The sequence below is a fragment of the Pogoniulus pusillus genome, chromosome 8 (assembly GCF_015220805.1).
Source record: "Pogoniulus pusillus isolate bPogPus1 chromosome 8, bPogPus1.pri, whole genome shotgun sequence".
NCBI lineage: Eukaryota > Metazoa > Chordata > Aves > Piciformes > Lybiidae > Pogoniulus > Pogoniulus pusillus.
Genome location: NC_087271.1, coordinates 37,494,085 through 37,521,535, shown reverse-complemented (window position 1 = coordinate 37,521,535; position 27,451 = coordinate 37,494,085). Strand labels below are relative to the sequence as shown.

Genomic DNA, 27,451 nt, shown 5'->3' with positions numbered 1-27,451 from the left:
CCCAGATCTCTGTGTCACCTTTATTTCCTGCGTCACCTGGCTGCAGGCTTTTAAAAACCACAGCATTTTTTTTTCTGGAGAGGTCAGAAGAAGGTTTGAAGCTGAATTTTTCTTCTGTTTCAAAGGTGGGGAGTGGGGGAAAAACTTGCAGAGATTCAGACTTGGGCTCGGTGAAAATAATCAGATCGTGGTTTTGTGCTGCTTGTGTGCAATGTTCTGCTTACTGGACCAAAGATCTGGGATGGCAAAGCTCTTCAACTGCAAATTGAACCCATTAGAGTACAGGCAGTGGAAGCTGGAGAATATGGGTGGTACTTCTGCTGGATCTGGATCTCTGGAGCCCTGGAGACATTCAGCATCAGGCTTGATGGAGCTCTGAGCAAGCTGATCTAGTTGGAAATGTCTGCTTACTGGATTAGGTGACCTTAAAAGGTTCCTTTCAAGCCAGTGACAGTTATCTATGATAATTTTTAAACAGCATACTTCAAATGTGTTCAAGAACCTGAAAGTGGCCTACAAAAATGCTAGGGAGGGACTTTTTACAAGGGCTTGTAGTAATAGGATGAAGGAGAGTGGATTGAAGCTTGAGGTAGCCAGATTTAGGCTGGAAATCAGGAAGAAATTCTTTACAGTGTTGATGGTGAGACACTGGAACAGGTTGGCCAGGAAGGTCGTGGATGACCCCTCCCAGGAGGGATTCAAGACCAGGCTGGATGAGGCCTCAGGCAACCTGGTCTAGTGGAAGATGTCCCTGCCCATGGTGGCCCAGCAGAGGGTTGGAACTAGATGATCCTTAAGGCTCCTTCCAATCCAAACCATTCTATGAACATCTGAAAACTACAGCAGTGTTGTGGTTTTGAAACTAGTGGTGTTCATTGTATCCAGGTGACTTCAGAATAAGGTCCTTTAAAGGGGCAGGAACAGGGTAGATGCTTTTTACATGTCAGGAGAAGCAGCTGTCAGCAGCTGGGGAAGATGCAATGCTGTGAAAGCAGCCCCAAAGGCTGAGGGGAGCAAACCTTTTGGATAGGGAAGAGGCCATCAAACCTGTGCAGGCATTTATACCAGAGACAACTTCATTTCTGTGTGACCTGCTGAGGTTCCAGGCAGTATTTTTCTAAGTTGATGTCTCTTCTGGCTGCTGAAGAAAAGCTTTGCCACACAGCTCCCCAAGTTAACATGTGTGCAGTTCTACTGCTGGAGGGGTTACAGTCACTGTGTTTGGAAGCCAGTTGTCTGCCAGAGCAGGGTGAGGCTGCGTGGTGTCTCTTAAGCTCTTGGGGTTGGCAGTAGCTCTGTGTAACCTGCTGTGTGTGATCCTGCTCTAGCAGGGGGGCTGGACTAGATGAGGTTCCTTCTATGCTGGAATTCTGTAATGCTTTAGGCAAGCAAAAGCTTTTCACCCCTTCCTGGTCTGCAGCTTCCTGAAAGCCATTTCCTCTGCTGGGTCTGTTGACAGGGCTATAAATTCAAGTGGCACCACCCTCATGGGTTTCCCCTGCTGCTATAAATTCAAATGACACCACCCTGGTGGATTTCCCCAGCTGCTGAGATGTGTGTGTAAAGGCTTTGTTAAGGACAGACTGCCCAGAGGTGTGGAGTCTTCTTTAGAGAGGCTCTAAACTCACCTGGACACTGTGATCCAGAGCAACCTGCTGTGGCTGACCTTGCTTTAGAAGGGGGATTGGACTAGATGATCTCCAGAGGTTACTTCCAACCCCCACTGTTCTTTGTCATGGGCCAGGTGGGACAGAACATTATCTCTTGGCTGTGCTTGCTTTTAAGAACATATCTCTTGGTTGTGCTTGCTTTTAGGACTGGATATATTCCTAACAACAACCAAATTAACAGCTTTTTACTAAGCAGCTGTTGTAGAGAGCAATGCAATGGGTAAAAGCACAAATATAAAGCCTTTAATAGGAGTAGCAGTAATCCTGAACACTCATTTTCATGCAGTGATTAATAAGGGAACTTGCAGCAGTTGAATTCTTCATTTCTTTGCACATCCAAGACTTTAAGCTCTTCTGAAATCACATCTCCAGGTCCTCAGTGTTAGACCTTTGAACAAAAGCTGATGGGAAGATACCTATCTTCCCATTGCATTGGCCCTCTAACCAGTCTTCATTCACTGCAAGAGAAAATTGACACCACTTTTTTTCACCCTAGGGGGAGATACAGATGCACAGTAACTTCCACGTGCTACAGACAGGCCCGAGGTGACCGCTGGAAGGTTTGCTGCTGATTAAAGCTTTTAGCCACAGTAAAGCCTGGCAGAGAGGAGAGTGGAGGGGAGAGACCGAGGAGGAATGAGGTAGAGAGCAAAGCTGTGAGGTAAGAATGTGCTGCCAAACAAATGAGGGAAGGATAGATCAAAATTGAGACAAAAGGGCTTAGAAAAACTGCTTTGAATGGAAGACAGTGAACATGGAGCAATGAGGTCTGCCCTGAGCCTCCTCTTCTGCAGGCTGCACACCCCCAGCTCCCTAAGGCTGTGCTCCAGGCCCCTCCCCAGCCTTGCTGCCCTTCTCTGGACACCTTCCAGCACCTCAACATCTCTCTTGAATTGAGGAGCCCAGAACTGGACACAGCACTCAAGGGGTGGCCTGAGCAGTGCTGAGCACAGGGGCAGAAGAACCTCCCTTGTCCTGCTGGCCACACTGTTCCTGAGCCAGCCCAGGATGCCATTGGCTCTGCTGCCCACCTGGGCACACTGCTGCCTCATCTTCAGCTACTCTCTACCAGCACCCCCAGGTCCTCCTCTGCCTGGCTGCTCTCAGCCACTCTGTCCCCAGCCTGTAGTGCTGCTTGGGGTTGTCCCTAGACTGTCCTTTTCCCTGGCCTCATGCTCATGACTTGTAAGGTGTCTGTCTGCAGGCTTCCTCAGAGCATGCTGTGGCAGAAACCTGAGCAGCCTGTTCTCCATCTGAAGGTGGCCACCAGCAACTTGCTGGAGGAAAATTTTGCTACTAGAAAAAGCTGCTTGAGCCAGGCTGTTCCTCTGTACTTCTCCAACAGGAGAATTTGGGGGAAGGGATAGAAGTCCCTAAGTGAAATTTGTAGGCTCCACTGAAGACCTTATGTTCAGATCAAATACCTAAGAGTTTTTGGCCTGCCTGGCAGATGTTCAACAGGACAAGGTGTGGTGGTTTTAACTACAGAAGAGGAAGATTTAGACTAGATAGAAGGAAGACATTTTTTATGCTGAGGGTGGTGAGACACTAGCCTAGGTTGCCCTGAGAGGTGGTGGGTGCCCCATCCCTGGAAAGATTCCAGGTTATGCTGCTTGGGGCACTGAACAACCTGCTGTAATTGAAGTGATGGCAGGGCAGTTGGAGCAGATGACCTTTGAATGTCCTTTTCAACCCAAACCAGGTTATGATTCTGTGCTGGGAACCCACAACTTCCACCGAGTGAGCAGCAGTTGCTACAGGTGCTTAGCTTCTTAGGGTCACACCCATGTTCTCAGCAGAGCTGGGAGAGCCCTTTCCTTCCCTTCCCTTCCCTTCCCCAGATGGAGCATGATTACCTTTGGATAAAACAAGTATCACATCTCCTGCCTGAAACTCCAGGTCTTCAGGTTGAGTGGCTTCGTAGTTGTGCTGTGCTATAACCTGGATTTGTCTCATCTCCTCTGGCGTTGCCTCCTGCAGTGACTCCTCTGGTTTGCTGTCCAGTAAAAAGCCCTCTCCCTAGGGCAGGAAATAACAGCTTTTGGCTTCTCCTTTTCCTTTGTAGCAGGGTAAGAGACACAAGTTCTGCTTCTTCTCTGCTTCTCTCTGCTCCCCTGCCTTTCAATAGGTCACTGGCTTGCTTTGAAAGCCACAAGCCTGTGCTCACAGCAAAGAAAGCAAAGGCAAGGTCTGCTTAGATACCTTGCCAGGAGTGGGCAGCAGAAGTGGTTGCTACAGCTCTCTGTCACTGACCTCTGTGCTGTCACACCAGACTGTCAGACAGTTGTCCTTGCTTTGGCTCCAAGCCACCTGCAGGTTGTCTGTGCTGAGAGTCACCAGCGCTTGGCTCTCCGCAGGCTTATACCTGGGTGTGCAGAAGACATGAGATAAGTGTGGGAGCCCTGAGAAGGTGGCTGCAGCTCCCTGCTACAGCCAGCACCTCACCTTAGCTGTGTGTGCTCAGGCTGGAGCTCCAGTTTTTTGCACACCATCTCCAGGAGCTCTGTACAAGAGAAGTCTGGCTTGACTTGCAGGGCCACTGTGTACTTGTAGTGCACCTTGAGGACGTGGGGGCTGGCAGTGGTAGCTTCAGCCTCCTGTGAGTGGTGAATTAAGAGATGAGAGCTTGTGGTTGAGGGCAGAGAGAGGGGCAAGGGTGTGGAAACAGCAGCTGTGTGAGTCAGAGCTGAGTCGTGAGCTGTCAGCTGGCTGTTGGTCAGGGAGACATCTCTGCTCAGGACCAGGCAGTGCTGGGTTAATGGTTGGACTTCATCTTAAAGGTCTCTTCCAACCAAAACCATTCCATGCTTCTAACATGTGCAGTTCCTGGTGCCTGCCTCAGGGCAGGTCAGCAGTTGGGCCACCCAAGCTGTGGTTGTGTGTGTGGCTGGTTGTCAACCCTGTGCTTGTCCCAGGAGAGAGCACAGTGTGAGATCAGGCACTTAGCAAAGAACCTGTGGCTTTCAGGTGGCCAAATTCAAGGTTTGTTCACCCTCCAACCTCCTTATTTGTTTGTTTGGTTGGTTTTTAATTGGGAGTGTTGTATTTTCCCATCTCTTTCCCCAGTGTGACCTTCTGATGTGCTGACCCTGCCTAGGAGCACATGCATCACAGCCTGGCTCTCTCCTGTTTTTTCCCTTCTTTAGTGCTACAAGTCGACCAAGATGAGAGACATACAAGGGCTGTGCTGACAACTCTGGGTCCACCAGGGACTGGGCCTGGAGAACAACTGCTGTAAAAGCAGCCCTAATCACCTGCTTGAGTCCTGCTGGCCTCTAGCCCTGTCATTATGTTCTGGAGAAGCTCCTGAATCATGAAAACATCAAACACTTGAGGGCTGTGGTGCTTGCCAGGCATGCCAGCACCTTTCAGTGTCCCATAAATGCAGACCTGTAACACTACCAGGCCCTTTGGATGTTACCTTTGCTGTGTCTCTCAGCTGCGTCGCAGTAGCAGGAACATAGTCTGTGGAGGAAGAAGGAGGTGGCTCAGCAGGTGGGACAAGGTAAGCAATGCTGCCCTGTGCCTAAACACTCATCCAGATCTGCAGCTCCTCTCCTCAACACCCATCACTATCTGCAGCAACAGCAACCAACCCTGGAGCCAGCAGTGGTCCTTTGAAAGGCTGCAAAGGCAGCTTTCATCCATAAGATCCATCCATCAAGCAGAGATTTGCACTCTGACTTCTACAGGGATGGGAGCTTTAGGGGTGGGATGTCTTTCCTGGGTGGAGTTAAGAAAAACCAAACCTCCAATCCCATGAGTTCTGGTGTCTTCTGCTCTCCCTAGGTCCTCACTGAAAACCAGAGGCATCCCCTGTCCTCTGTCAGGGCTGTGAAGCCAAATTCAGAGCTCCAGGCAGGATGATTTCATGCAGGTCTTCATTTTGTCACTGCTTTGGCACAGCTGTGCTTGTTGTGGGAAGAGGCAGAGATACCTTGCAATAAGCAGCCCCACTGCTACATCTGCAGTGGGTTTTGGTGCTACAAAGATGCTCTTTGAGGCTGTTTGGTGCCTGAGCTGTTTGCCCCTTAACTCCCACGAGCCATAGCCATCTTCTCTCACTACTGCACTGTTTCTGAGGTTGTTTCTGCTGGAGACATGAGCCCTATGCGGGCATTAGTTGTCTTTTGATCCACTTTTCCCTCTAGCAGCTGCCTCAAGCCCACTCCAAGTCTTGGCAATTGGTTGTCCATATATTCTGATTGTTTTTTGCCAGGCTGTCCATTGATAGGCAGCACAAAGTGCAGCAGGTCAGCTCTCGTGCACTGTAGGCTTTGCACAGTGCCATTTGCTACCCTGAGTGGGCTTTTCCTGCAGCAGTGTGCAGCTCACGGCTCAGCTGTAGGCTCCTTCCAAGCATCAAGAGATGCAAGGACACCTCACAATGCTTCTTCCCATCACAGCTGCTCCCCAGCTTCAAACCACAATTTTGGATTGTGGACCTGAGAATTCCTGGGGAAGCAGGCAGCAGAGCCTTGTTTCAGCTTCCCACTATCCTAAACCAGCTGCAGTGGAGGTGATAGGGTGCCTTGTGAGGTGATGGTACCCTGGTGGTACCACCTCTACTCCAGGCCTGGGACATGGGACACTGAGTAGCATCAGCCACAGATCACCTCCCCAGGGCAACCACAGTGCCTTCAAACCTAGCCCAGCTCACAGCAGGACTGAAACTGTCTCAGGTGGCCTGCTCTGAGGAGAAGCTAGGAAGGAACCTTCTGCTCCAAGACCTGGACTAGCTGGGTCACTTGCCCTGTTCCTGTCCCCAGGCACTTCTTCCTTAATAGGAACTAATGTTGCTGAGCTAAGAGTACAGAGGGACTTGGTGTCCTCAGAGACCCAAGTGCTGTATTTCACTCTATCCTGGGTGCTGCAGTTGTTGTCTCTGCCTCCTGCTTTAATATCTCCACATCCATGACCACAAATATGTGCAGGAACAAGAGGGAGATGAGCTCCAGCCCTGGTCTCAAAGCATGAGGGCACAGCACCAAGGAAACCATCTCCAGCCTTCTGCTGGTGGTTTCTGCCCTAGGGCACTCCTGTCCCTTTCAGTTTCATTCAGCTTCACCTGGTGCCGGCCGCCTTGGCTTCTCTGGAGGGGCAGAGCTGGGTGACTCTGGGATCTCTGCTTCAAGAGAGGCTTCTTCCTGTGCCAGGTGGGAAGAAGGTAGTGATGTCAATCCTTACCCTTCCTAAAGGAGCTGGGGTGCTGTTGCCTTGTGGGGCCCAGCTTTCCCAGGAGCTGATGGGTTTTGAACTGAGGAGCATCAACTTCACCACTCCTTATGTCCCTGGCAGTGCCACCCACCACTTGGTGGGGCACACATGGCACTGATTTTGCAGGTCTCTGAGCTCACGTTTAAGTGACCATGAGACAGAAGAACCAACCCCAGCATTGTGAAGTGGAGGGAGCTGCAGGTATGGGTCCTGCTGTAAGGCCCAGAATAGGTGGTAGGTGAACATGTGGAGATTTGCCCTTCCCAGAACACTGTTTGGCCTCCTCACCTGAATATGCAGCTTGTTCTGGAGCTCCATGGGCTCGAGGAAGTTGCAGGGGACGATCCCTTTCTGTGGGGGAAGCAGAGACAAGTGCAGATTTCTGGGCAAGGTGGCAACCCACTGCTGGAGGAGGATGCAGCTGAGCTTGTCCTCACCCTGCCCTGAACCCAGGAGAGTCCCTGAGGCTTGAAGTTTAGTTGCTGAAGGTTGGATGGGTTTCACCAAACCCTGTGGCCTGAGCCAAGGTGGACATAAGGGATTTAAGCCAGAAGTTTGCTTAGTTGCTGATGCAAGGCTTCTCCCTGCAAGTTCTCTGTAGAACCTCACAGCGTCCAGCCCCCTTCCTGCTCCCTCCTGCCAAGCACACCCCTGGTACCTTCCCGTTGAACATCACTGTCGCCCAGTTGTCCTTCTCTTTCTTCAGGACAAAGACAATGTTTCCTGGCAGGACCTGCAGCTCTTCAGCAGTCTCAGGGATGAACTCAAACAGGACACGGTGTGGCTGTCCTTGGAGGGCTCTGGGTGCAGGAGCAGAAGGCAGGTCAGGAAGGTGGGTGATGTGGTTGCTTTACTTTGTAGGTGGAACCTTCTACCTCCTTGTATCTATCGTTCACTCCCCTGAGTTTTGGGTGCTGGCTGAAATCTCAGCTTCAGTGGTGCATGATGAGGTTGGACCTGGCTGCTTGGTTGAGTAGCATTGTCCATCCTTCACCCAACTTACCTGAGGGTTTCTGGAGTCCTGGGCCTGGGTGGAGGACCAGAGGCCTGCCAACAAGAAGGCAAAACTAGACTCACCAGTAACCTGGAGGATTTCACTTGCTTTGCATACATGTCCTGGCAGCCTTTCTACCATGCCTGCCACCACCCCTACATGCTTCCTTCCTCACTGGGCTGATGTCAGGTCAGATGGTCTGAGCCTAAAGGAGGTTTTTGCTGCTTTGCAGCTGGCTGTGGTGGATTCTCAGCTCTCTGCCAGCCTGATGCATAAAGCAACTGCCTTTTGTGCCAGGAGGAGTATCAGTGGTGTTGCTCTGCCTGAGGAGCAGTATCCACGTTCTTCCCTCTCTGGTTGGTTTTCAGAGGTGCAGTCCTGGCTTCACTCATGGTTTTGATTTCCACTCACAGAGGGTTGAGATCAAGGATTTGTGATCAGCTGGTTTAAGCTAAGTTGTGTCCTACTGTATCTCCCCATTGTTCTTTTTCCCCTGCTGCCATCGTTGTGCTTTATGGTCCCTCCTGCCAAAGTAGTTTAAGGTTTCCAATGGATTCATGAACCCCCTGAAGAAGCTACTTGAAACAGGCCTGGCTCTTGCAGTGAGGAGGGTCTGAGACTCTGCCTCACCAAAAGCTGTCAGTCCACAGCAGTGGCAGAGGCAGAGGATGTACCACCAGGCCACTACTTCCCTGTTCAAGGAACCAGCTTAATCTCAACCACAGTCATGGGTGTGGGCTCCAGTCTCCAGTAATGTAGAGAGCAATTGAGATGTGGGGGCAGCATCTCCCTCCTCCCATGGCAGTAGCAGAAAGTTCACAGTGGTGATGCTACTGTTAGCTCCCCACTGTAAGCTGGAGCTCTGAGGATGATACCCATCCCCACGTCCTCCTGAACTTGTGCCAAGGAAGCTGTTCCCTGGTGGTGCCTTACCGGTGGTTGGAGTGGAGCAAAGCCTGAGAAGTCATCCTTGTCCACCACAGATGCCACCACCTAGAGCCAAAGACAGGTAGGAAGTGACTTGATTCATGTAGACGTCTCCTGAACTTTTGATGTCTGCCCTCATCCTTTGCTGCTGGCCAAGGCAAGTTCCTCAGGATGCTTCATGTTCAAGAGGTTCACCTCTCAGCCATGGTAAGTTCTCAGCTCTTAGCCTCGCTGTTACTGTGGTTGCAGTCATCAGAACCTCAAAGTCTCCCTTCGTGTTTTAATCACAAGTGTTGATGGGAGCCAAATTATCCAGCTCCAGCTGACAGCTGAGGAGCTGCTTGGCTCTCAGCCTTCTGATTGAGGTGATAGAAAGTGCCCAAAGAAGAGCAAGGAAACTGGTGAAGTGTCTAGAGAGCAAGCCTGAGAATAGAACAACTGAGGGAACAGTGCTGCCTGGACAAAAGGAGGCTGAGGGGAGACCTTCTGGCTCCTTACAGCTTCCTGAAAGGAGGTTGGATGCAGGTGGAAGTTGGTCTCTTCTCCCAAGTAGCATGTGATAGGACAAGAGCTAATGGCCCCAGGTCGTGCCAGGAGAGGTTTAGGTTGGACGTGAGGAACAGTTTCTTCTCCCAAAGGGTTGTCAAGCCCTGAAACAGGCTGCCCAGGGCAGTGGTGAGTCCTATCCCAGGAGGGAGTGAAAAGCCATGTAGATGTGCTGAGGGGCATGGCTCAGTGGGGACCTGGCAGTGCTGGGTTAAACAACCAGCTTGCTCACTGATCTGAGCAGAAAAGTCCCTGTCAGGTGGAGTAGGGGGAAAGCTGGAGCTGGCCTGTGGGTGTCAGATGTTAGATAACTTCTCTTTCTCTCCCTGAAGAAATCTTGGCTTGAGCTGAAGCTTCAGCAGGACCTTTCCAGCTCCTTGCTGACTGACTGCCCCTCATGCCTTATTAAAGAGAGGAACTGAAAATAGGCCACGCTCTGCTGAAACATCCCTTTAGCTCCTGTGTTCTGGCAGAGTGTGCATCATCCCTTCACCCATGCCGTGGGCCAGCTCCGCATCTCTGGCTGCCCAGCAGGTGGCAGCTCGGAGGGGTGGTCAGCACCCCACAGCCTTGGCCTGAATCAATGGGATGCTTCTTACCGTAGCTTTTCCCAGGTAGTCCTTCTTCTCCAGCTGAGCCACTTGCTTTTCGTTTGGTCTGAACAGCTTCCCCGCAGGAATGGCCACCAGCTCACAGACCTTCTGCTTCTGCAGCACAGAGAAGTCTTAGTGCTCTCCAAAGGTGAGAGCAGGGACTGCTTACTGTCCCCTTCCTTCTAACCCTTCTGGCATTAAGATCACAGTATCACAGTATCATCAAGGTTGGAAGAGACCTCATAGATCATCAAGTCCAACCCTTTACCACAGAGCTCAAGGCCAGACCATGGCACCAAGTGCCACGTCCAATCTTGTCTTGCTTCATGAAGTCAAAATGCCACTGTGACAGCCCAACCCTGGCCCTGACAGTCCACTGAACGTGGTGATCCCATCAACTGCCTCCCCAGTGACCCAAAGCTCTTCCCACCAACTCGTGTTGCTGTGGCACCCACACTTTGCTCAGCATATTGCCTTTCACTCCTGCTCTGCTAAAGCTGCAGCTGAAAGGTGGTTTCCCTCTCACTGAGACCTTCTCTCTCCTAAACATGGCAGCTGTGAGAACTGCTCCTCCGTACCAGGATGGCTTCCATTGCCCTGTCAATCTTGTTGTGCTGGGGCTCACTCTTCAAGTTGGTGGCCAGTGTCAGGTGCTCCTCGGCTGTCTTCCAGTCCTCCATCGTGGCGTACACCAGTGCCATGTTGTAGAGTATCTACCAAGGGGTAGGCAATGAGCAAGGCAGTGAGCTCTGAGAAGGGGTGGACCATTGCCAGGTGGCACTGCACCCCTTCTCTTGGTTATTGCAAGGTACAGAGAGAGCTTTGGTGTCTTCTCCTTAGGTTTCTTGAGCTGGTGGACAGACCTTTGGGTTCAGAACTGCTGCTCAGGGGTTTCTTACCTCGCAAGCAAAGAGCCTGTACCGCAAGCCCAGGATCTTGTAGTCGATGAGCTGATTGCCTCGCAGCTGGGCCAGGGCTTCCTTAAAGTCTGCAATGGCCTTTCCATGGCTGGGGAGCAGAGGATGAGAGTGTTAGCACCTCGTGGTGCAAATCTGCCTGCCTCTAATCCTTTAAGCAAGCTCGTGTGAGTTTAGCTGGGGCTCTCCTGTCTCCTCGCAGTAGTTTTAGGCACCCTGCGGGGAGGAGAGATGCTCCAAGGCTGGTGTTCATCTGACTTTGCTGATGAACAGGAGCCAGGTTTACCTCAAGAGGTTGTGGTTTGCACCCCACCCCCCCCCACCCCGGGCAGCCAACCTGCCTGGGGCCCTCTTCAGTTGCAATCTGGCATCTCCAAAAGTGGCAAGAATGAAACTTTAAACCTTTCCACTCACTTCTGCCTCCGGTAAAACACCGTTGCCCGCTGGAAATAAGCCACAGCCAGGTGTCTGTCGCAGCCAATGCTCTGGGTGAAAGCCTGCAGAGAGGTAGGGATGGGTCAAAAAAGGGGTAAAAAGGGATGACCCTTAAAGATCTGAGGCTTCAGAGTGGTTTTACCTATCCTGCTTTAGTCAAGGAGCCTAAGCTGGGCTGTCTCTCTGCAGTGCTGAGCACTGGGTTATGAACCTATGCCAGGCTTCTATTTTACTTGAACTGGAACCATCTGCCACCACTCAGTCAGCATCTTAGTGCCTCCATGGCCATCTCTTGTAGCTCTCTGCAAGGGTGAGCAGCAAGCTGTGCACCTCCTCTGCTGCTTCACCTCTGATTTGATGATCTTGGAGGTATTTTCCCACTGAAACAAGTTCAGCAGACACAGCCCAGGAGCATCACACTTCATCCCAGCTTCAAAAAGCCCCAAATCCTTCCCCCACCCCAGTCACAACATGACCCTCAGTGCCCCCCTTCCTCACTGCATCCATCTGTCTGGCAGCTCTGGAAGCAGGAGTAGTGACCCCAAGGGCTGTACCTTACCTCCTCCGCCTGGGCCAGGCTCCCCAGAACGAGGTGGACGCAGCCAATGTTGAAGCAGATCTTGGCAGGAGGGTTCTGCACAGCTGTGAAGGCTTCCAGGGCTGCCCTCCACTCCTTCCTGTCGGCTGCACACACTCCTTCTTGCCACAGCCGGATCGTCTCCACCAGGGACATGCTGTGGAGGGAGCAGGACCTCAGGTCCACAGCCACGTCGTGGGGCTCACCTCTCTCCTCCTCCTTCCTTATGGTGTTGCTCAGCCTTTCTTTAGCTCCCTTCTGCCTCCACTGCTGCCCATGTCGCAAAGCTGGCAGGAAGTGGCCTCACTCGACGTCAGTGGCCCCAGGATGGGGAAGTGGGGCAGAGGCTGCAGCAGGCTTCCACGCTGAGATGCCACAGGGTGCACACCAGGTCCTCCCTGGCAGCCACTTCTCACCTCTTGTTTTGCTTCTCTGGGTTTTTCAAGACAAGCCATGGATTGTTTAGCCTGGAGAAGAGGAGGCTCAGGGCAGAGCTCATTGCTGTCTACAACTCCCTGAAGGGAGGCTGTAGCCAGGTGGGGTTGGGCTCTTCTGCCAGGCACCCAGGGACAGAAGAAGGGGACACAGTCTCAAGTTGTGCTGGGGCAGGTCTAGGCTGGATGTTAGGAGGAAGTTGTTGTCAGAGAGAGTGATTGGCATTGGAATGGGCTGCCCAGGGAGGTGGTGGAGTCTCTGTGCCTGGAGGTGTTGAAGCCAAGCCTGGCTGAGGCACTTAGTGCCATGGTCTGGTTGACTGCACAGGGCCGGGGGTTGGCTTGGCCTGGATGATCTTGGAGGTCTCTTCTTACCTGGTTGATTCTATGATTTTGTTGGCTGGGTGGTTGGCCAGGTCAAATTTAAGGTTGCCAAGCTTAATGTAGGGTTGCAAAGGGTGAGCACTGTAGCCAAACTCCTTGTGGCCTCTAAAGTGTGGTCTTCAAAGGAAGTCATTGCTCAACAGCTCCTGCAAGGATCTCCTGGCCTGCTCAAGTAGGAAAGCAAGGTGCAGCCCAAGACACAAATTTTTGTCCTGCTGTGTCCCACTGCATTGCCCCAGTGAGGAGCTACACTGCCAAGGGTGCACAGAGCTGCCCAAGGATGGGACTTCAGGGGCCAGTGGCCATACCACACTGAGCCCCAGGAGTGGTAGTAACTCCCCCTCAGTCCAGCATCACTTTTCTGGAGGGCTTCTGTGGGCAGTGGAGCACGAGTGGCTGTGGGTTGCTGCTGGGAAGAGCCACAGAGGCAGCCATGGCAGGGGTCTGACCTGCTGACTTGGAAGGTTTGGAGCTGGGTGCTCCACATGTGATCTGCAGCAGTTTTGGAAGCACATTGGTTTGTGCCTCATCTGCCAGTGATGTGATGAGTCTTTTTAAAGAGACAGTGTGTCAGCAAGCCATGTCCCATGGGCACTGACTCACACTTCCCCAGAAAATGACACAACAGGAGGGGAGGGAGACCATGCAGGAGGCTTGCTTGACTTCCACTTGGGAAGAAGCCTGAGCTGCTGCAGAGCAACAACTTAGTTTTCAGTAAGAGCACTCCCAAGCCTTGTGCTCTATTTGAGGCTCAGGGCAGAGCTCATTGCTGTCTACAACTACCTGAAGGGAGGCTGTAGCCAAGTGGGGTTGGTCTCTTCTGCCAGGCAACCAACAGAACAAGGGGACAGAGTCTCAAGTTGTGGCAGGGGAGGTCTAGGCTGGATGTTAGGAGGAAGTTGTTGGCAGAGAGAGTGATTGGCATTGGAATGGGCTGCCCAGGGAGGTGGTGGAGTTGCCATGGGTGGAGGTGTTCAAGCCAAGCACTTAGTGCCATGGTCTGATTGATTGGCCAGGGCTGGATGCCAGGTTGGATTGGCTGAGCTTGGAGGTCTCTTCCAACCTGGTTGATACTACGAATAAGATCTCCTCTCAGTTTTCCCTTTTCCAGACTAAACAGCCCCCAGGTCTCTCAGCCTTTCCTCATCAGACAGATGTTCCAGTCCCTTAATCATAGGCCTAGGTGGTGGCAGGGAGCAAAACAGGAGCCTACAGGAACCCTTTGGCTAAATGATGGATGACTTGGAGGCCAGGGCTTGGCTGGAGCTGCAGCCTGGGGCAGCAGGAGGCCAGCAGCTTCTCTTGGCTGTTACGAAAGCAGGATGTGACTGATAAGGTGCTGTTGCCACATGTTCTGGGCATAACTGTAACTCCCAGGAGGGCTACAAGGACAGAGCCATCCCTCCTTATGCCCAGGAGGCCAAGCTTTCTGTATGTGGTCTCTGCAGCAGCACTCTGTCTTCCACCTGGTGTGCCCAGTGCCTCTGGTTGTTCTGAAGCAGGTAAGCAAGTAAAAGCATCCTGGGAAGAAAGGTAGGCAGGGCACCGAGCAGTTGAGGTGTAAGCACGTTGTCTGTGCTGAAGCCCTGCAGGATGTGGGCACCCTGGGGGATGAGTGGTGGTGGATGACAGGGATCTACTGCCCTGTCTGCAAAGAGTCACTGTGCTGCTTGTGTCCACCACGTGGCAGCAGCAGCTGTACAGGTCACAAACAGCTCTGGGGAAACCAAGGGAGGAAGAGGTGGGATGGAGGTTAAAAATGCTGTAGTGAAGCTGTCTTACTGACTGCTGAGTGAACACAGTACAACTGTATGCTTTGGTCAAAGCTATCTAAAGGCACTGGTTCCACTTTTCCAAAGGGATTACTTGGGTCATCACAGAACCCCAGAATAGCAGAGGTTGGAAGGGACCTCTGGGGATCACCTAGCCCAGCTGCCCTGCTAAAGCAAGTTCACTCAGAGCACTTTGCCCAGGATCACATCCAGGTGGGTTTGGAATCTCTGTAGAGGAGACTCCACAATCTCTCTGGGCAGCCTGGGCAGGGGCTCCAGCACCCTCACAGCAAAGCTTTTCCTGTAGTCTCTTGTGCTCTAGTTTGTGAAGAAGTGTCCTTGGAGTGCTCCACACCTGGTTTCTGTACACACAGCTCTTCAGGAGCTCAGGCTGTGGGTGTGCCATTAGCAGTGACGTAGGCAAATGCAGTCACCCCACCCATAGGACAAGCCCAGGACTGTATCTGTGCTTCAGTCATTAAACCCAGCAATTAAATGTTTCATCTTGGAGCTAGGGCAGGCAGAGAGACAACCCAAAAGCCCACTGTGAAATCCAGTGTGTTGCTCCACAGACACCCTGCATAGGCCATTACTCTTCTCCTTTTTATCTCATTGCTGTCTGCAACTACCTGAAGGGAGGGTTGGGCTCTGCTGCCAGGCAACCAGCAACACAACAAGGAGACAGAGTCTCAAGTTGTGCCAGGGGAGGTCTAGGCTGGATGTTAGGAGGAAGTTGTTGGCAGAGAGAGTGATTGGCATTGGAATGGGCTGCCCACGGAGGTGGTGGAGTCTCTATGCCTGGAGGTGTTGAAGCCAAGCCTGGCTGAGGCACTTAGTGCCATGGTCTGGATAATTGGACAGGGCTGGGTGCTAGCTTGGACTGGATGATCCTGGAGGTCTCTTTCAACCTGATTGATTCTATGATCTAACATTAAAGTCATTTAACTTGGCATCAGTGGTTGTGAGGATCTTGTTTCCTGGCTACAGCTTTAGCGTAGGCAGAGACCTCTCTAGTAGCCCTGGTTTGGGACATACTCTTCTTTATATCACAGAACTGCTTTGGCTGGTAAGACCTCTAAGAACATCAAGTCCAACTGTCAACCTAATACCACCATGGCCACTAAACCAAGTCCCAGAGGGCCATGCCCACACATTTCTTGGAACACCTCCAGGGACAGCAACTCCACCACTTCCTTGGATAAATCCCATGTTCTCCTGTCGCTCTTACAGCTGCAACTAACAGCTAGAAAGCAAAACTGTCAAGAAAAAGAACGTGAGAAGTTTTAGGGCTTTGTTTTTCTGTGCTGTCCATCCTGCTGCAAATGGTCAGTCCTAGAGTTAACCTGAAGGCACTGCAGACACCAAGGAAATATTCAGCGACGATTTATTGTCTGGGCTTTGTTATTTTTACAAAACCAAACCAACAAAAGGCAAGTATCAAAAAACAGCAAAGAGTTCACAAGTTCCCTTGCAGTAAAATGGTGAATGGAAAAGATGTGTTTCAGTCCTGGCCCTAAACCATCAACAGTGATCTGATGTCTGGGATGTCCTGGTCTTTCTCAACTCTTTGTGAGGTACTCCTCTGTAGTTTGGAACCTGATTTGCTCACTGGCTAGCACACTGTGGCCCAGCCCAACAGGAAAGTGAAGTCTCTGGTGTCCCTTAAGACACTAGGAAACAAAACAGGGGAGCTCTGCAAGGCTAGATTGGACACCAGCAAGTGTTTCTCAGACTGCCCCAAGCAGCCACTTCATTGTGCTTGACAAAACTCAAGGCCCTTTCAAGTTGCTGAAAGGGGATTTGCTGTGTGAAAGCTGCTTATCTTTCTTTTCAGCATCTTTGCTCCCACAGGGCTGGGCTCCAGCATAAATGGACCATCAGCCTTCTAAAGTTCCAACTGCATGATGGACAACTTTATGACCTCCCTGCTGCGGACCTGGCACCTGACTGATCACAAGGAACACCTGAGCAGGCTGTGAAATGCGAGGGTAAGGAAAATACTCAGCTCTCTGGAATGATAATTGGGGTCAAAAAGGAGTTTTTGCTTGCTGTCCTGTTCAAGGCTGTAGGTTCAGAGGTTGACCAAAGGAAGCGTGGTCCCATTACCTATATTAATAGCTGCCTCACTTCTCAAATGTAGATCTTAGGGCAAAACACTGCTTGGCTAGCAGAGAGAATTAAGACATTGCCCTCAGTCCAACAGCACTTGCTTGGGAAGTCAGGTTGAAATCGGCCACAATGACACAGAACTGCCAATCACCCTAAAGACAAAGCTGTGTACGTCGCTGGACGCTGTCACTGAAATGTTTGCCAGTACCAAATATTCCTGTTAGAAACAAAATTGCACCTTCATCGTTTTCCAGACTTGAACCAAACACACAACAGAGAGAGATCACGATATGCGTTACTGGTCGGGTACGAAAGCTGCAGCGAGAAGGCAAGCTGAGAGACAGGCACTGCCCGGGGGGTGCCAACGGCATTGGGTGGTTGGGGGGTTGCACCAGCACTTCCCAGGCCCTGGGGGGCAGGCAGCTGCTCGCTGCTGGATTTAAACCGTCTTCCTGGCAGTCAGAACGCGCACGATGGACCCCACTCCGCCAGCAGCCAGTGCCTGCGAACACAAAGGTGGCAGTTAACCTCGGGTCAAGGTAACTACAGGCTGAAAGCGCTGATCAGAAGGCCTGACTGTTTCAAAGGAGCATCTCCCCACCTTCTATGTTAGAAATAACCACGCAAAGGTTGGAAGGGAACCCAGGGGTCATTTGGTCCAACCTTTCTAGGTGATAGTGCAGCTGAAAGGAGCTGGTCCAGCAACCCTGTCGAGCTGAGTCTTAGAACTGACCAACATAGGAAAATCCATTGCTTCCCCTGGGAGATGGATGTTAGGAGGAAGTTCTTCCCAGAGAGTGACTGGCATTGGAATGGGCTGCCCAGGAAGGTGGTGGAGTCCTTGTCCGTTCAAGCAAAGCCTGGCTGAGGCACTTAGTGCCATGGTCTAGTTGAGTGGATAGGGCTGGGTGCTAGGTTGGACTGGATGAGCTTGGAGGTCTCTTCTAATCTGGTTGATTCTATGATTCCAATGCCTGTTCTCCTGGGGAAACATTTTCCTCTAGAGTCCAAATGGAATTTCCTTAGCAGTAACTTGTACCCATCAACCCCTTGTCTTTTCCATGGGACTTCTTGTACACAAGGAGTATCCATGCTCCCAGTAGCCACCCTTTCTACACTGGTCCATGGTGCTAAGGTCTCCCCTAAGCCACCTCAAGGCTGAACAAACCCATCTCTCTTAGCCTTTCCTCACGTGGCAGGGTCACTAGTCTTCTGGACACTTTGCAGCCTGTCCACATCTGTTTTGTCCAGCAGAGACTAAAACTGCACTCAGAATCAGGGTGCCATGGAACAGGGATCATCTTTGCTTTAAAGGCAGTTATTTAACAAGCTTTTATTTCTAAGTTGCAATTTTTCCTTCCCTCAGGGAAGAAAATTCTACTTCCACCCACATAAATCACTGGACTGGAGGTTTTTGCTTCCGTCAGTTTAACATAAACCCAGTATTTAACTGCCAAATCTTTACCCAAAGAATGAGAAGTGGGCACATGAGCTGGCAGAACCTCCTTACAGCACAAAACGTGACATTTTGCTTTTACCAGACAACAAGGTGGTTCTTACCAGGCTTGGTGAGCATGCCCCAGCCCCAAAAACCTGCTCCCACAAATAACCCCCCCTGTAAACACACCTTCTCGTGCCACTGCAGCAGCACGGCGCTGCTGTTATCAGAGGGGCTCTCAAAGCCTTTGTAGATGTACTTCATCAGCAGGTCAACCCCGTTCTTGTCCAGTGACTGCACTGCCTTCTCAATGTCGTTGGCTTTGAAGGAGATGAGGACCTTCAGGACAATGCTTTCTGCACGGTCCTGTCAAGAAATGAGGCAGGCATAGATAGGCTCACCCCTGTGTAAGGTGTGCTCATCTTTCTAATAGATGAGAAATTAGTTTGTCCAACTTTCCAACAAACAAAATTAGCTTTAAAACAATTCTAAAGGCTGATTGAAAAGGGCAGGCTGAGTACAAAGCTTGTGATAATAACATGCAGCAGATAAACAGCATCCAAGAGTTGAGTTGTGTTTGTCCTGCTCTAGGTTTTTTCCCCCTCTCTGCTTGTGTTTGCAGCTCTCCCTGTATAAACTTAGGTTATGACTAAATAATCATTTCATTTTGAAACTCAAGGTCCAGCAAATACCCAAAAAATCTAAGAGTTGCCTTCCCTTTGTCACCAGAGTCTCTCTGTACCATTTAATGAGATACTAGGTTATGTTACGGTGGTGAAATACTGGCCCAGGTGGCCCAGAAAGGCAGTAGATGCCTCATCCCTGGAAGCATTCCAGGTCAGGTTGTTTGAGGGTCAGAGCAACCTGCCCTAGTTGCAGATGTCCCTGCTGACTGCAGCAGGGTTGGAGTAGGTGACCTTTTAAAGGTTCCTTCCAACCCAAACCAGTCTGATTCTATGATTCTGTTCTATGGAAATGCCACTGCCCAGCCTGGATGAAGTGACAGCTTGAATCCACATTTTCAGTACAGTCAACTACTGTCCCAAGATGCAAACTTGCAGCACTAATATTTTGCATTAATAGCCACTTGTAAGCCTATCTGGATGTCATTTCAGGCCCAGAAATGTGTGGGGCATGATTACAACAGCAATTAGTCATGCCATCAGCAAAGAGCAGCTCTTCCTGTTCACCCAGCCTTTCCTCCTCACAGAGATGCTCCAGAGCCCTCAGCATCTTTGTAGCCTCCACTGGGCTCTCTCCAGTAGTTTCCTCTTTCTCTTGAACTGGAAGTCCAGAACTGGACACAGTGATTCCAGATATAGCCTCACTGGGGCAAAGTAGAAGAAGAGAGAGGAAGACAACTTTCCTCAACCTGCTGCTGGCCACATTTCTTACAAACAGCAGCTTCTCAAAAACCCTGTGAAAATCCTTGGCAAAGGTGAAAAAGTCTCTACAGGCAGCCTGGAGAGCAGCACAAGAAGCAGGCCCGTGGGACTCTCAAGCAGGCAGAACAGACCTCCCCAGGCACTTGGCATCTGGGCAGTTCCACATCTTATCTGCCTGTTCCTGCTGCCACTGCAATCAGGAGCCATTCAAGGTTTAGTCTGCAGAGGCTCAGAAATCCAGGCATGCAGCAGGCTCCTCCATTCAGGCGCAGGGGGAGTGCTTGCCTGCGCTGAGGTTTTGAACAGCTCCCTTTTGATTGGCTGCAATAACCACCAGTTCTTCCTTTTTTGTAGGTTCAGGCTCTGGCCGCGCTACCAGCTTCCTGAGTCAGAGGCGACGACTGCACTTGTGGTTCCTTGGTTGTTCAGTGCAAACTACATCTGTGCCCTGCCAGCTCTGGATCAGACACAGGCACCTGGTGACGTGCAACACATCAGCAGCTCAGGTAGGAGAGCACACAAAACAAGATCGAGCACCAAGTTAAAGCACAGGTGACACCTAAAGCTATGGTATTTTGAACAAGATAAATCACTGGAGGCCATGGATGTTCTGACATCAGGGAATACCCTAAAACCAGCTTCCTTGGCTTCCTCAAAGTGCACCTGGCAGGGTTGGTGTGGAGGTGTTGAAGAAAAGCCTGGCTGAGGCACTTAGTGCCATGGTCTGGTTGACTGGATAGGGCTGGGTGCTAGGTTGGACTGGCTGAGCTTGGAGGTCTCTTCCAACCTGGTTGATTCTATGATTCTAGAAACAAAACCCGGTTTTTAAGGAGTGTCAGGAGTTAAGGCTGTAAAAATATCTCTGAATCGAGAGCTGGTTTTGTTGTAGCTCAAACCAGGACAAGGAGCAAGCCATGAGTGAGTCAGTTCCTATTCACCTTCACTGCCTGGTTCTTTGTGTTGATGGGAGGGTTCTTCAGAGCCGCCTGTAGTGCAGCCATCATGTTCCCTGTGCCAGATGGTTAAGGACGAAACACCGAGCATTTAGGAAGCAACAGAATCAGCTGCAGGGTAGTGAGAGACCTGTAGCTGCCTTGTATATGGCTAAAAGTACTTAACGGTTCGGCGGCTGCAATAATTCCCTCAGCAGCCAGCACAGACTACATTGTAAGGTTGCAATCATCAGGCCCATTAGAGGGAGAAGCAGCACTGAAAGGAAGCTGCTCGCTTCCTGTATTGGAGCGGACTTCTTAGGCCCTTCGCCGCACGAAGACCCAAGGAAAGTAAATTATTCCTCCCCACGGCTGCAATTCGCAGCCCCCCAGCACAGGCCGCAGGACGGCAACTCAGCAGTGGCAGGCGGCAAGATCTAGTCCGCAAGGAGCCAGGCAGGGCAGACGGAGCGCTGCTTCCTCCTCCTCAGGAAAACCCTTCCCTTCCTCCAGCCTTCTCGCCCCTCCCGGATACGGCAGCCCAGCGCCGCGGTGCCGCGATGGGGACTGAGCGGGGCGGGCTTCCTCCTCTCAGTCCCGGCCGCTTCCCCTTGTCAGCCTCGCAGCCCTTCCTCCTGCCACCCCTGGCCGCCTTTCCCTTTAGCCCCGACTCCCCTCAGCCGCTTTCCGCCCTCCTGTCAGCCCACGCCGTGCCCGTTCCCTGCCCGCAAGGCTCCGCACCCCTCTCCCGCAGCCGCCCTGCCGGCTCCTGACGAGACCCTTCCTCACCCGCAGGCGGAAGGATATTGCCGCAGGCACGAATCCACCTCGCCCTCATCGGGCCCCGCTTGCCCGTCGCCTCCATCCTCCTCATCCACGAATTTGTTCTCGTCGTACTCGTCGACATCGACGCGGCGGAACCGCGCCGAGGACACGGTGTGCTTCGCCATGGCCGCCCCGCTCCGCCCGCCGCCGCCGCCCGCCGCGGACACGCTCCGCGGGCAGGCGCGCTCCCGGCGGCGGCGGCTCCAGAGGCCAGCCGCCATTGGCGGGCCGCGAGGTACGTCACGGGGCGGGGCGGGGCTACTTCTGCGGGCGAGGTCGGTAGCGCCGTCACCGTTTGTGCTTCTGCTCGCCAGCGCCCCTGGCGGTGGGGTTCGGGCATTGCTCTGCGGCGCTGCTGCATGGCTTTTCGCGGTGGGTTTTGGCGTCTGGGTCGCTGCGGGGCTTGGGGGCTGTGATGGTTTGGGTGCTCCCCGCCCCCCCACACTTTAGAAATACCCAGACTAGACTCAGCCGGCTCTGGGAATCATAGAATCACAGAATCAAGCAGGTTGGAAGAGACCTGCAAGCTCATCCAGTCCAACCTAGCACCCAGCCCTGTCCAGTTAACTAGACCATGGCACTAAGTGCCTCAGCTCTTCATTTACAGCTAACACAACATACAAGCAGATAGTTACAGCATATACAGTTATGTACAGAAATATACAAAGTCAAAAGTAATACAGCAACACAACTCCCCTCCCAGAAACCTCAATACCCAAGAGGGGCTCTCAACCACCCCTGCACCTTCCCCCTGCCCCTCTCAACCTTGCCCCAATCCCAAGGAAGAATGGAGGTTCGGCCAAGAGGTTAAGAAGCAAAGGTGAGTTAGGCCAAATGGAAGGTGAGGATAGAGAGTAAGATGTTGCTCAGCCAGAGCCCAAGGCAGAGTGAGACAAAATGGCCAGAGTGTTATCTAATGTCTTCCTTTCTTCTTCAGCAAGACTCTGTGGGGCGTAGACATCACCACTGTTTCTCTTTCACAGCCTATGATCTAGTTCCTCTCACCAGAACATTCTACCCTGCTTCAAACTAGCACAGGGGCCTGTGGCATGGGGTTTGGTGGTGTGCGGCGATTTGGCCTGGTAGCACCTGTCTGGGTTTGGTGCGTGGTTTGCATTGGTGTTTAGGGGTTTGTGGTGCAGTGTTTGTTGTGGGGTTCGTAGGTGTGGGGTTTGGTGGTGTGCAGAGAGTCAGCCTGGTAGCGTCTGTCTAGGTTTTGGTGCGTGGTTTGCATTCGTGTTTAGGGGTTTGTGGTGTGATGTTTGTTGTGGGGTTCGTGGGTTTGTGGTTTGGTGGTGTGCAGCGAGTCGGCCTGGTAGTGTGTGTCTGGGTTTGGTGCATGGTTTGCATTGGTGTTTAGGGGTTTGTGGTGTGATGTTTGTTGTGGGGTTCGTAGGTGTGGGGTTTGGTGGTGTGTGGCGAGTCAGCCTGGTAGTGTGTGTCTGGGTTTGGTGCATGGTTTGCATTGGTGTTTAGGGGTTTGTGGTGTGATGTTTGTTGTGGGGTTCGTAGGTGTGGGGTTTGGTGGTGTGCAGCGAGTCGGCCTGGTAGTGTGTGTCTGGGTTTTGGTGTGTGGTTTGCATTGGTGTTTAGGGGTTTGTGGTGCGGTGTTTGTTGTGGGGTTCGTGGGTTTGTGGCGTGGGCTTTGGTGGTGTGCGGTGAGTGAGTCTGGTGGAGTGTGGGGGTCTGTCTGGCCCATGGCCAGCTTCACCTGGTGGTGTGCAGCCCTATGTGTGGCTGTGCAGTCTGTGTGCCAGTGTCCACCTGCATCTGTCAGTGTCCAGCCTCTCCTGTCAGCTACCTCTGTGGAGCCGCTGACAAGCCATGATGCGATGCCTCAACTCTGGCCTGTTGGGTAGGAACAAGGCAGCACCCTGCCAACCCCTCCCAGGTTTCTCCAGGGCACGAAATGCTTACCTATCATAGAATCAACCAGGTTGGAAGAGACCTCCAAGCTCATCCAGTCCAACCTAGCACCCAGCTCTATCCAATCAACTAGACCATGGCGCCCAACACAGTGTCAGTCCAACATGTGTGTCCTGTGGTTAACTCCTGAATTTGGAGGACTGAACACCACTTTATTGCTACTTGATTGTAAAAAAAAACCCAACAAAATTCAGTAAATTACATCGTTGCTTTTATGCTTTTGGCAGATTAAGTAATAAAAAAAATCACAAGATCATTTGGGTTGCTAAAAAGCCTCTAAAATCATCAAGTCTAACTGTGAACCCAACACTACCCTGCCCAAGAAACCCTGTCCCAAAGTGTCATGTCTTCAAAGTGTCACTTTGAAGACCTCCAGGGATGGTGACTCCACCACCTCCATGGATGGGGCTCTGAGCAACCTGCTCTAGTTGCAGATGCCTCTGCTGACTACAGGGGATTGGACTAGACGACTTTTAAAGGTCTCTTCCAACACAAAGCAGTCTGTGGTTCTGTATTGAATCACAAAGTGAAAGCACTGCTTTAAGTAACAAGGCCAAGTGCAGGGCCCTAAAATTTGGCCACAACACTGAGCGGTGCTATAAGCTGGGGACAGAGTGGCTGAGAGCAGCCAGGCAGAAAGAGACCTGGGGGTGCTGGTAGATAGCAGCTGAAGATGAGGCAGCAGTGTGCACAGGTGGCCAAGAGGGCCAATGGCATCCTGGGCTGGCTCAGGAACAGTGTGGCCAGCAGGACAAGGGAGGTTATTCTGTCCCTGTGCTCAGCACTGCTCAGGCTCCCCCTTGAGTGCTGTGTCCAGTTCTGGGCTCCTCAATTCAAGAGAGATGTTGAGGTGCTGGAAGGTGTCCAGAGAAGGGCAAGGAAGCTGGTGAGGGGCCTGGAGCAGAGCCCTGTGAGGAGAGGCTGAGGGAGCTGGGGGTGTGCAGCCTGCAGCAGAGGAGGCTCAGGGCAGAGCTCATTGCTGTCTACAACTGCCTGAAGGGAGGCTGTAGCCAGGTGGGGTTGGTCTCTTCTGCCAGGCAAGCAGCAACAGAAGCAGGGGACACAGTCTCAAGCTGTGCCAGGGGAGGTCTAGGCTGGATGTGAGGAGGAAGTTGTTGTCAGAGAGAGTGATTGGCATTGGAATGGGCTGCCCAGGGAGGTGGTGGAGTCACTGTGGCTGGAGGTGTTGAAGCCAAGCCTGGCTGAGGCACTTAGTGCCATGGTCTGGTTGCTTGGCCAGGGCTGGGTGCTAGGTTGGACTGGCTGAGCTTGGAGGTCTCTTCCATGCTGTTTGATTCTATGATAAGTGATAGGAACTTCTTTCTCAAGTTACTCTTGGACTGTGTAGATCTGTGTAATCTTTGTTATCCCATTAGATATTTCCTACTCAGCTTTGTGAAGTGACTCTGAATGGAAGGCAACAGCCCTAAAAAAAACAAACAAATGCCATATACACACACACACACACACACACACACACACATATATATATATATATATGTGTATATAAATCCCTCTGTTATTAAGGAAGCAGCTGGTGGCAAAACTTTATTCAGGTATCAGCATTAACTTCTCCTGACAGGGGAGGAATTTAGATTAAGCAGCATGTTCCACCACAGCTGTCTCAGCTGAGGAGCTACAGTCCAGCTGTAGTTGGTGATGCAGCTCATGGACTGGTTTATGTTCCACTGGTAGAAATAGTCTTAAGGGCAACAAACCTTTGAGGTATCTTCCAAGTGGATGTTTTCTGTGAAATATATGAATCACAGGAGGTAATTAGGAGATACTGAGGTTTTGGGTTAACTGCTAGGGTTTTAGGTTTGAAAGGTGTGGGACTAAACCAAAAGCAGCTATTTGAGAGCCACGGTTCTTCTCTGGGCTAACATTTGCAATAGACGACTTTCTTGGCGCAGGGTTTTTGCCATCTGTGTAAAACAGAGGTCTCAAAGCCTCTAAGAATTTGATTTGTGGCACCTTCAGAGTAGAGCTCTGCCACTTGGAAACACAGGATTGAAAATATTCCAATCACCTTGGTTGTAAAACAGCTTTAAGATCACAGAGTTGTTTCAGAATTGCAAGTTTCAGTGAATTATTTCTTTGGCATTCTTAAATGCCTTACAATATTTTTGGGTTTGGGGTGCAGATGTTCTTTCTGAAAGGGCAAAACCATGCCTGGGTAAAGCAGCAGGTGGTTTTGAGATGTGGGAGGTAGCAAACTGCCTTTTGTGCTTTGGAAAGGCTGTTGGCAGGCCAGGCTAGGGGAATAAAAGCCCCTTAAGTTCTGCCCCGCAGCAGGCTTTGCCTGCATCCCTGGTGGAGAGGCTTCCCTCCAATACGCTTTTGTTCCCATGACGTCGTTGGTTAGATGTGGATTTTGTTGATCTGCTGAGGTTTTTGATGGTGGAGTTAGGTGACAAAGGACTGACCTTGGGATGCCATACACGAAATTGCAGAGGAGGTAAGGCCATGCCCCCTCGGGCAGCCTCTGCAGGGTCACCTGAGGCCACAGGCTGGAGAGGCTCCGCAGAGCTTCGCGGTTCCACGCAGCAGTGGGGAAACTGTCCTCAGTGTGATAAAGCTGGGAGAAGTAAATGCAGAGTTTGATTTCTGGATACTTCAGCAGGAAGTTGTAGATTTTACTCACACAGCAGTGGAAAGCCTCATTGCAAGGAGAGTAGTTGGAATAGAGGATAATGCCACTCAGGTTTCCACAGGTGCCTGTGACTGCGTCCAGATAACCACCTGCCTCAAACAGCATAGATTCAGGGTGGCTGCCTTGGGCAGTACAGTTTGTAGCATGGCCTTTTTGGACTGCTCTGCCTGAAAAACTCCTCAGTTCATAGAAAAGGAGGTGTTTGGTCTGGAGAGCTGCTCTGGATCCATAGGGGAAGCCAAAGATCCCATGAAAGTCTGCATAAGGGACTCTGGCCTCTTCGCCAGTACGTATGTGGTAGGGACACTTGGCACAGATGTGGTTCTGTCTCTGCCAGCAGCAGGGCTTTACCACAGTCCCCTGGCTTGTCAGGTATTCTTGGAAACCCTTTTCCCCCTGGGGATTCATGCTCTGCTGAAGAATCTCCCTGTTTATGTGCTGCATGGCTGACAATCCTGAATGAAAAGGAAAGGAATATTTTAGTTCAACAGTTCAACTTGCACTGCACTTAAACTGCACAAATAGTAGGGGTTAGTCTCTTCAGAATGACACCTGCAGTGAGATGCAGCTCCCTGAAAGGAGGTTGTACTGAGGTGGGGATCAGTCTCTTCTCTCAGGTAACAAGCAATAGTGCAAGAGGAAGCAGCCTTAAGTTAGGCTAGAGGAATTTAGATTGGAAATTAGGAACAACCTCTTCCCCAGAAGGGTGATCAAGCCCTGGAACAGGCTGTCCAGGGCAGTGGTGGAGTCCTCATCACTGGAAGCATTCAAAACCATGTCGACATGGCACTTTGGGACATGGTGGTATTGGATTGATTCTTACCCTGCACAATCTTAGATTTTTCAACCTTGATGATTCTATGATTATAGCAGCATATAGAAGCAGGCTGGGGACAGAGGGGCTGGAGAGCAGCCAGGAAGAAAGAGACGTGGGGGTACTGGCAGAGAGGAGCTGAAGATGAGGCAGCAGTGTGCACAGGTGGCCAAGAGAGCCAGGGCCTGGCTCAGGAGCAGTGTGGCCAGCAGGACAAGGGAGGTTCTTGTGCCCCTGTGCTCAGCACTGGTCAGGCCACAGCTTGAGTGCTGTGTCCAGTTCTGGGCTCCTCAATTCAAGAGAGATGTTGAGGTGCTGGAAGGTGTCCAGAGAAGGGCAAGGAAGCTGGTGAGGGGCCTGGAGCACAGCCCTGTGAGGAGAGGCTGAGGGAGCTGGGGGTGTGCAGCCTGCAGAAGAGGAGGCTCAGGGCAGACCTCATTGCTGTCTACAACTGCCTGAAGGGAGGCTGTAGCCAGGTGGGGTTGGTCTCTTCTCCCAGGCACCCAGCAACAGAAGAAGGGGACACAGTCTCAAGCTGTGGCAGGGCAGGTCTAGGCTGGATGTTAGGAGGAAGTTGTTGGCAGAGAGAGTGATTGGCATTGGAATGGGCTGCCCAGGGAGGTGGTGGAGTCTCTGTCCCTGGAGGAGTTGAAGCCAAGCCTGGCTGAGGCACTTAGTGCCATGGTCTGGTTGACTGGCTAGGGCTGGGTGCTAGGTTGGACTGGCTGATCTTGGAGGTCTCTTCCAACCTGATTGATTCTGTGATTCCATGATCGATGACACAAAGAACAAAGCTCTGTTGCAGCCTGGGAGCAGCTTTATTTTTCACAAAGCAGCCTTGTTTGAAGGCTAAAAGCAGGAGCAAAGAGCATTTCCTAGGCTTCTGCCCTGACAGTCTAGACA

General features: G+C 51.6%; 3 protein-coding genes across 3 annotated transcripts; all 3 read right to left on the bottom strand.

Annotated features, from left to right (window-relative positions):
• Positions 1–1,978: 1,978 nt before the first annotated feature.
• NCF2 (neutrophil cytosolic factor 2) lies at positions 1,979–12,032 on the bottom strand. Its single transcript, XM_064148324.1, is given in 14 exon segments — positions 1,979–2,128; positions 3,527–3,689; positions 3,924–4,035; positions 4,116–4,267; positions 6,698–6,817; positions 7,158–7,238; positions 7,546–7,687; positions 7,891–7,934; positions 8,815–8,874; positions 9,954–10,061; positions 10,526–10,660; positions 10,847–10,955; positions 11,279–11,361; positions 11,859–12,032. Coding segments are annotated over 14 exon segments (1,581 nt in total). The 3' UTR covers positions 1,979–2,030.
• Positions 12,033–15,833: 3,801 nt separating this feature from the next.
• ARPC5 (actin related protein 2/3 complex subunit 5) lies at positions 15,834–21,352 on the bottom strand. The gene is made up of 4 exons (XM_064148079.1): positions 21,138–21,352; positions 20,337–20,409; positions 18,203–18,379; positions 15,834–17,077 (listed from the first exon to the last, which is right to left on the bottom strand). Exons 1-4 carry the CDS (start codon positions 21,278–21,280, stop codon positions 17,015–17,017), a joined length of 456 nt encoding a protein of 151 aa, XP_064004149.1. The 5' UTR covers positions 21,281–21,352; the 3' UTR covers positions 15,834–17,014.
• Positions 21,353–25,170: 3,818 nt separating this feature from the next.
• APOBEC4 (apolipoprotein B mRNA editing enzyme catalytic polypeptide like 4) lies at positions 25,171–26,142 on the bottom strand. The gene has a single exon (XM_064148323.1). It carries the CDS (start codon positions 26,140–26,142, stop codon positions 25,171–25,173), a length of 972 nt encoding a protein of 323 aa, XP_064004393.1.
• Between the last annotated feature and the right edge of the window lie 1,309 nt (positions 26,143–27,451).

Excerpts from the sequence above, each read along its gene's own strand:
- ARPC5 (XM_064148079.1), bottom strand. The coding sequence starts at position 21,280 with ATGGCGAAGCACACCGTGTCCTCGGCGCGGTTCCGCCGCGTCGATGTC. Across the intron at positions 20,410-21,137 it reads GTGGATTCGTGCCTGCGGCA|AGGGAACATGATGGCTGCAC; the intron begins ATATCCTTCCGC and ends ACCATCTGGCAC. Across the intron at positions 17,078-18,202 it reads TGCTGCAGTGGCACGAGAAG|GCACTGGCTGCTGGCGGAGT; the intron begins GTGTGTTTACAG and ends TTGTGTTCGCAG.
- APOBEC4 (XM_064148323.1), bottom strand. The coding sequence starts at position 26,142 with ATGAATCCCCAGGGGGAAAAGGGTTTCCAAGAATACCTGACAAGCCAG.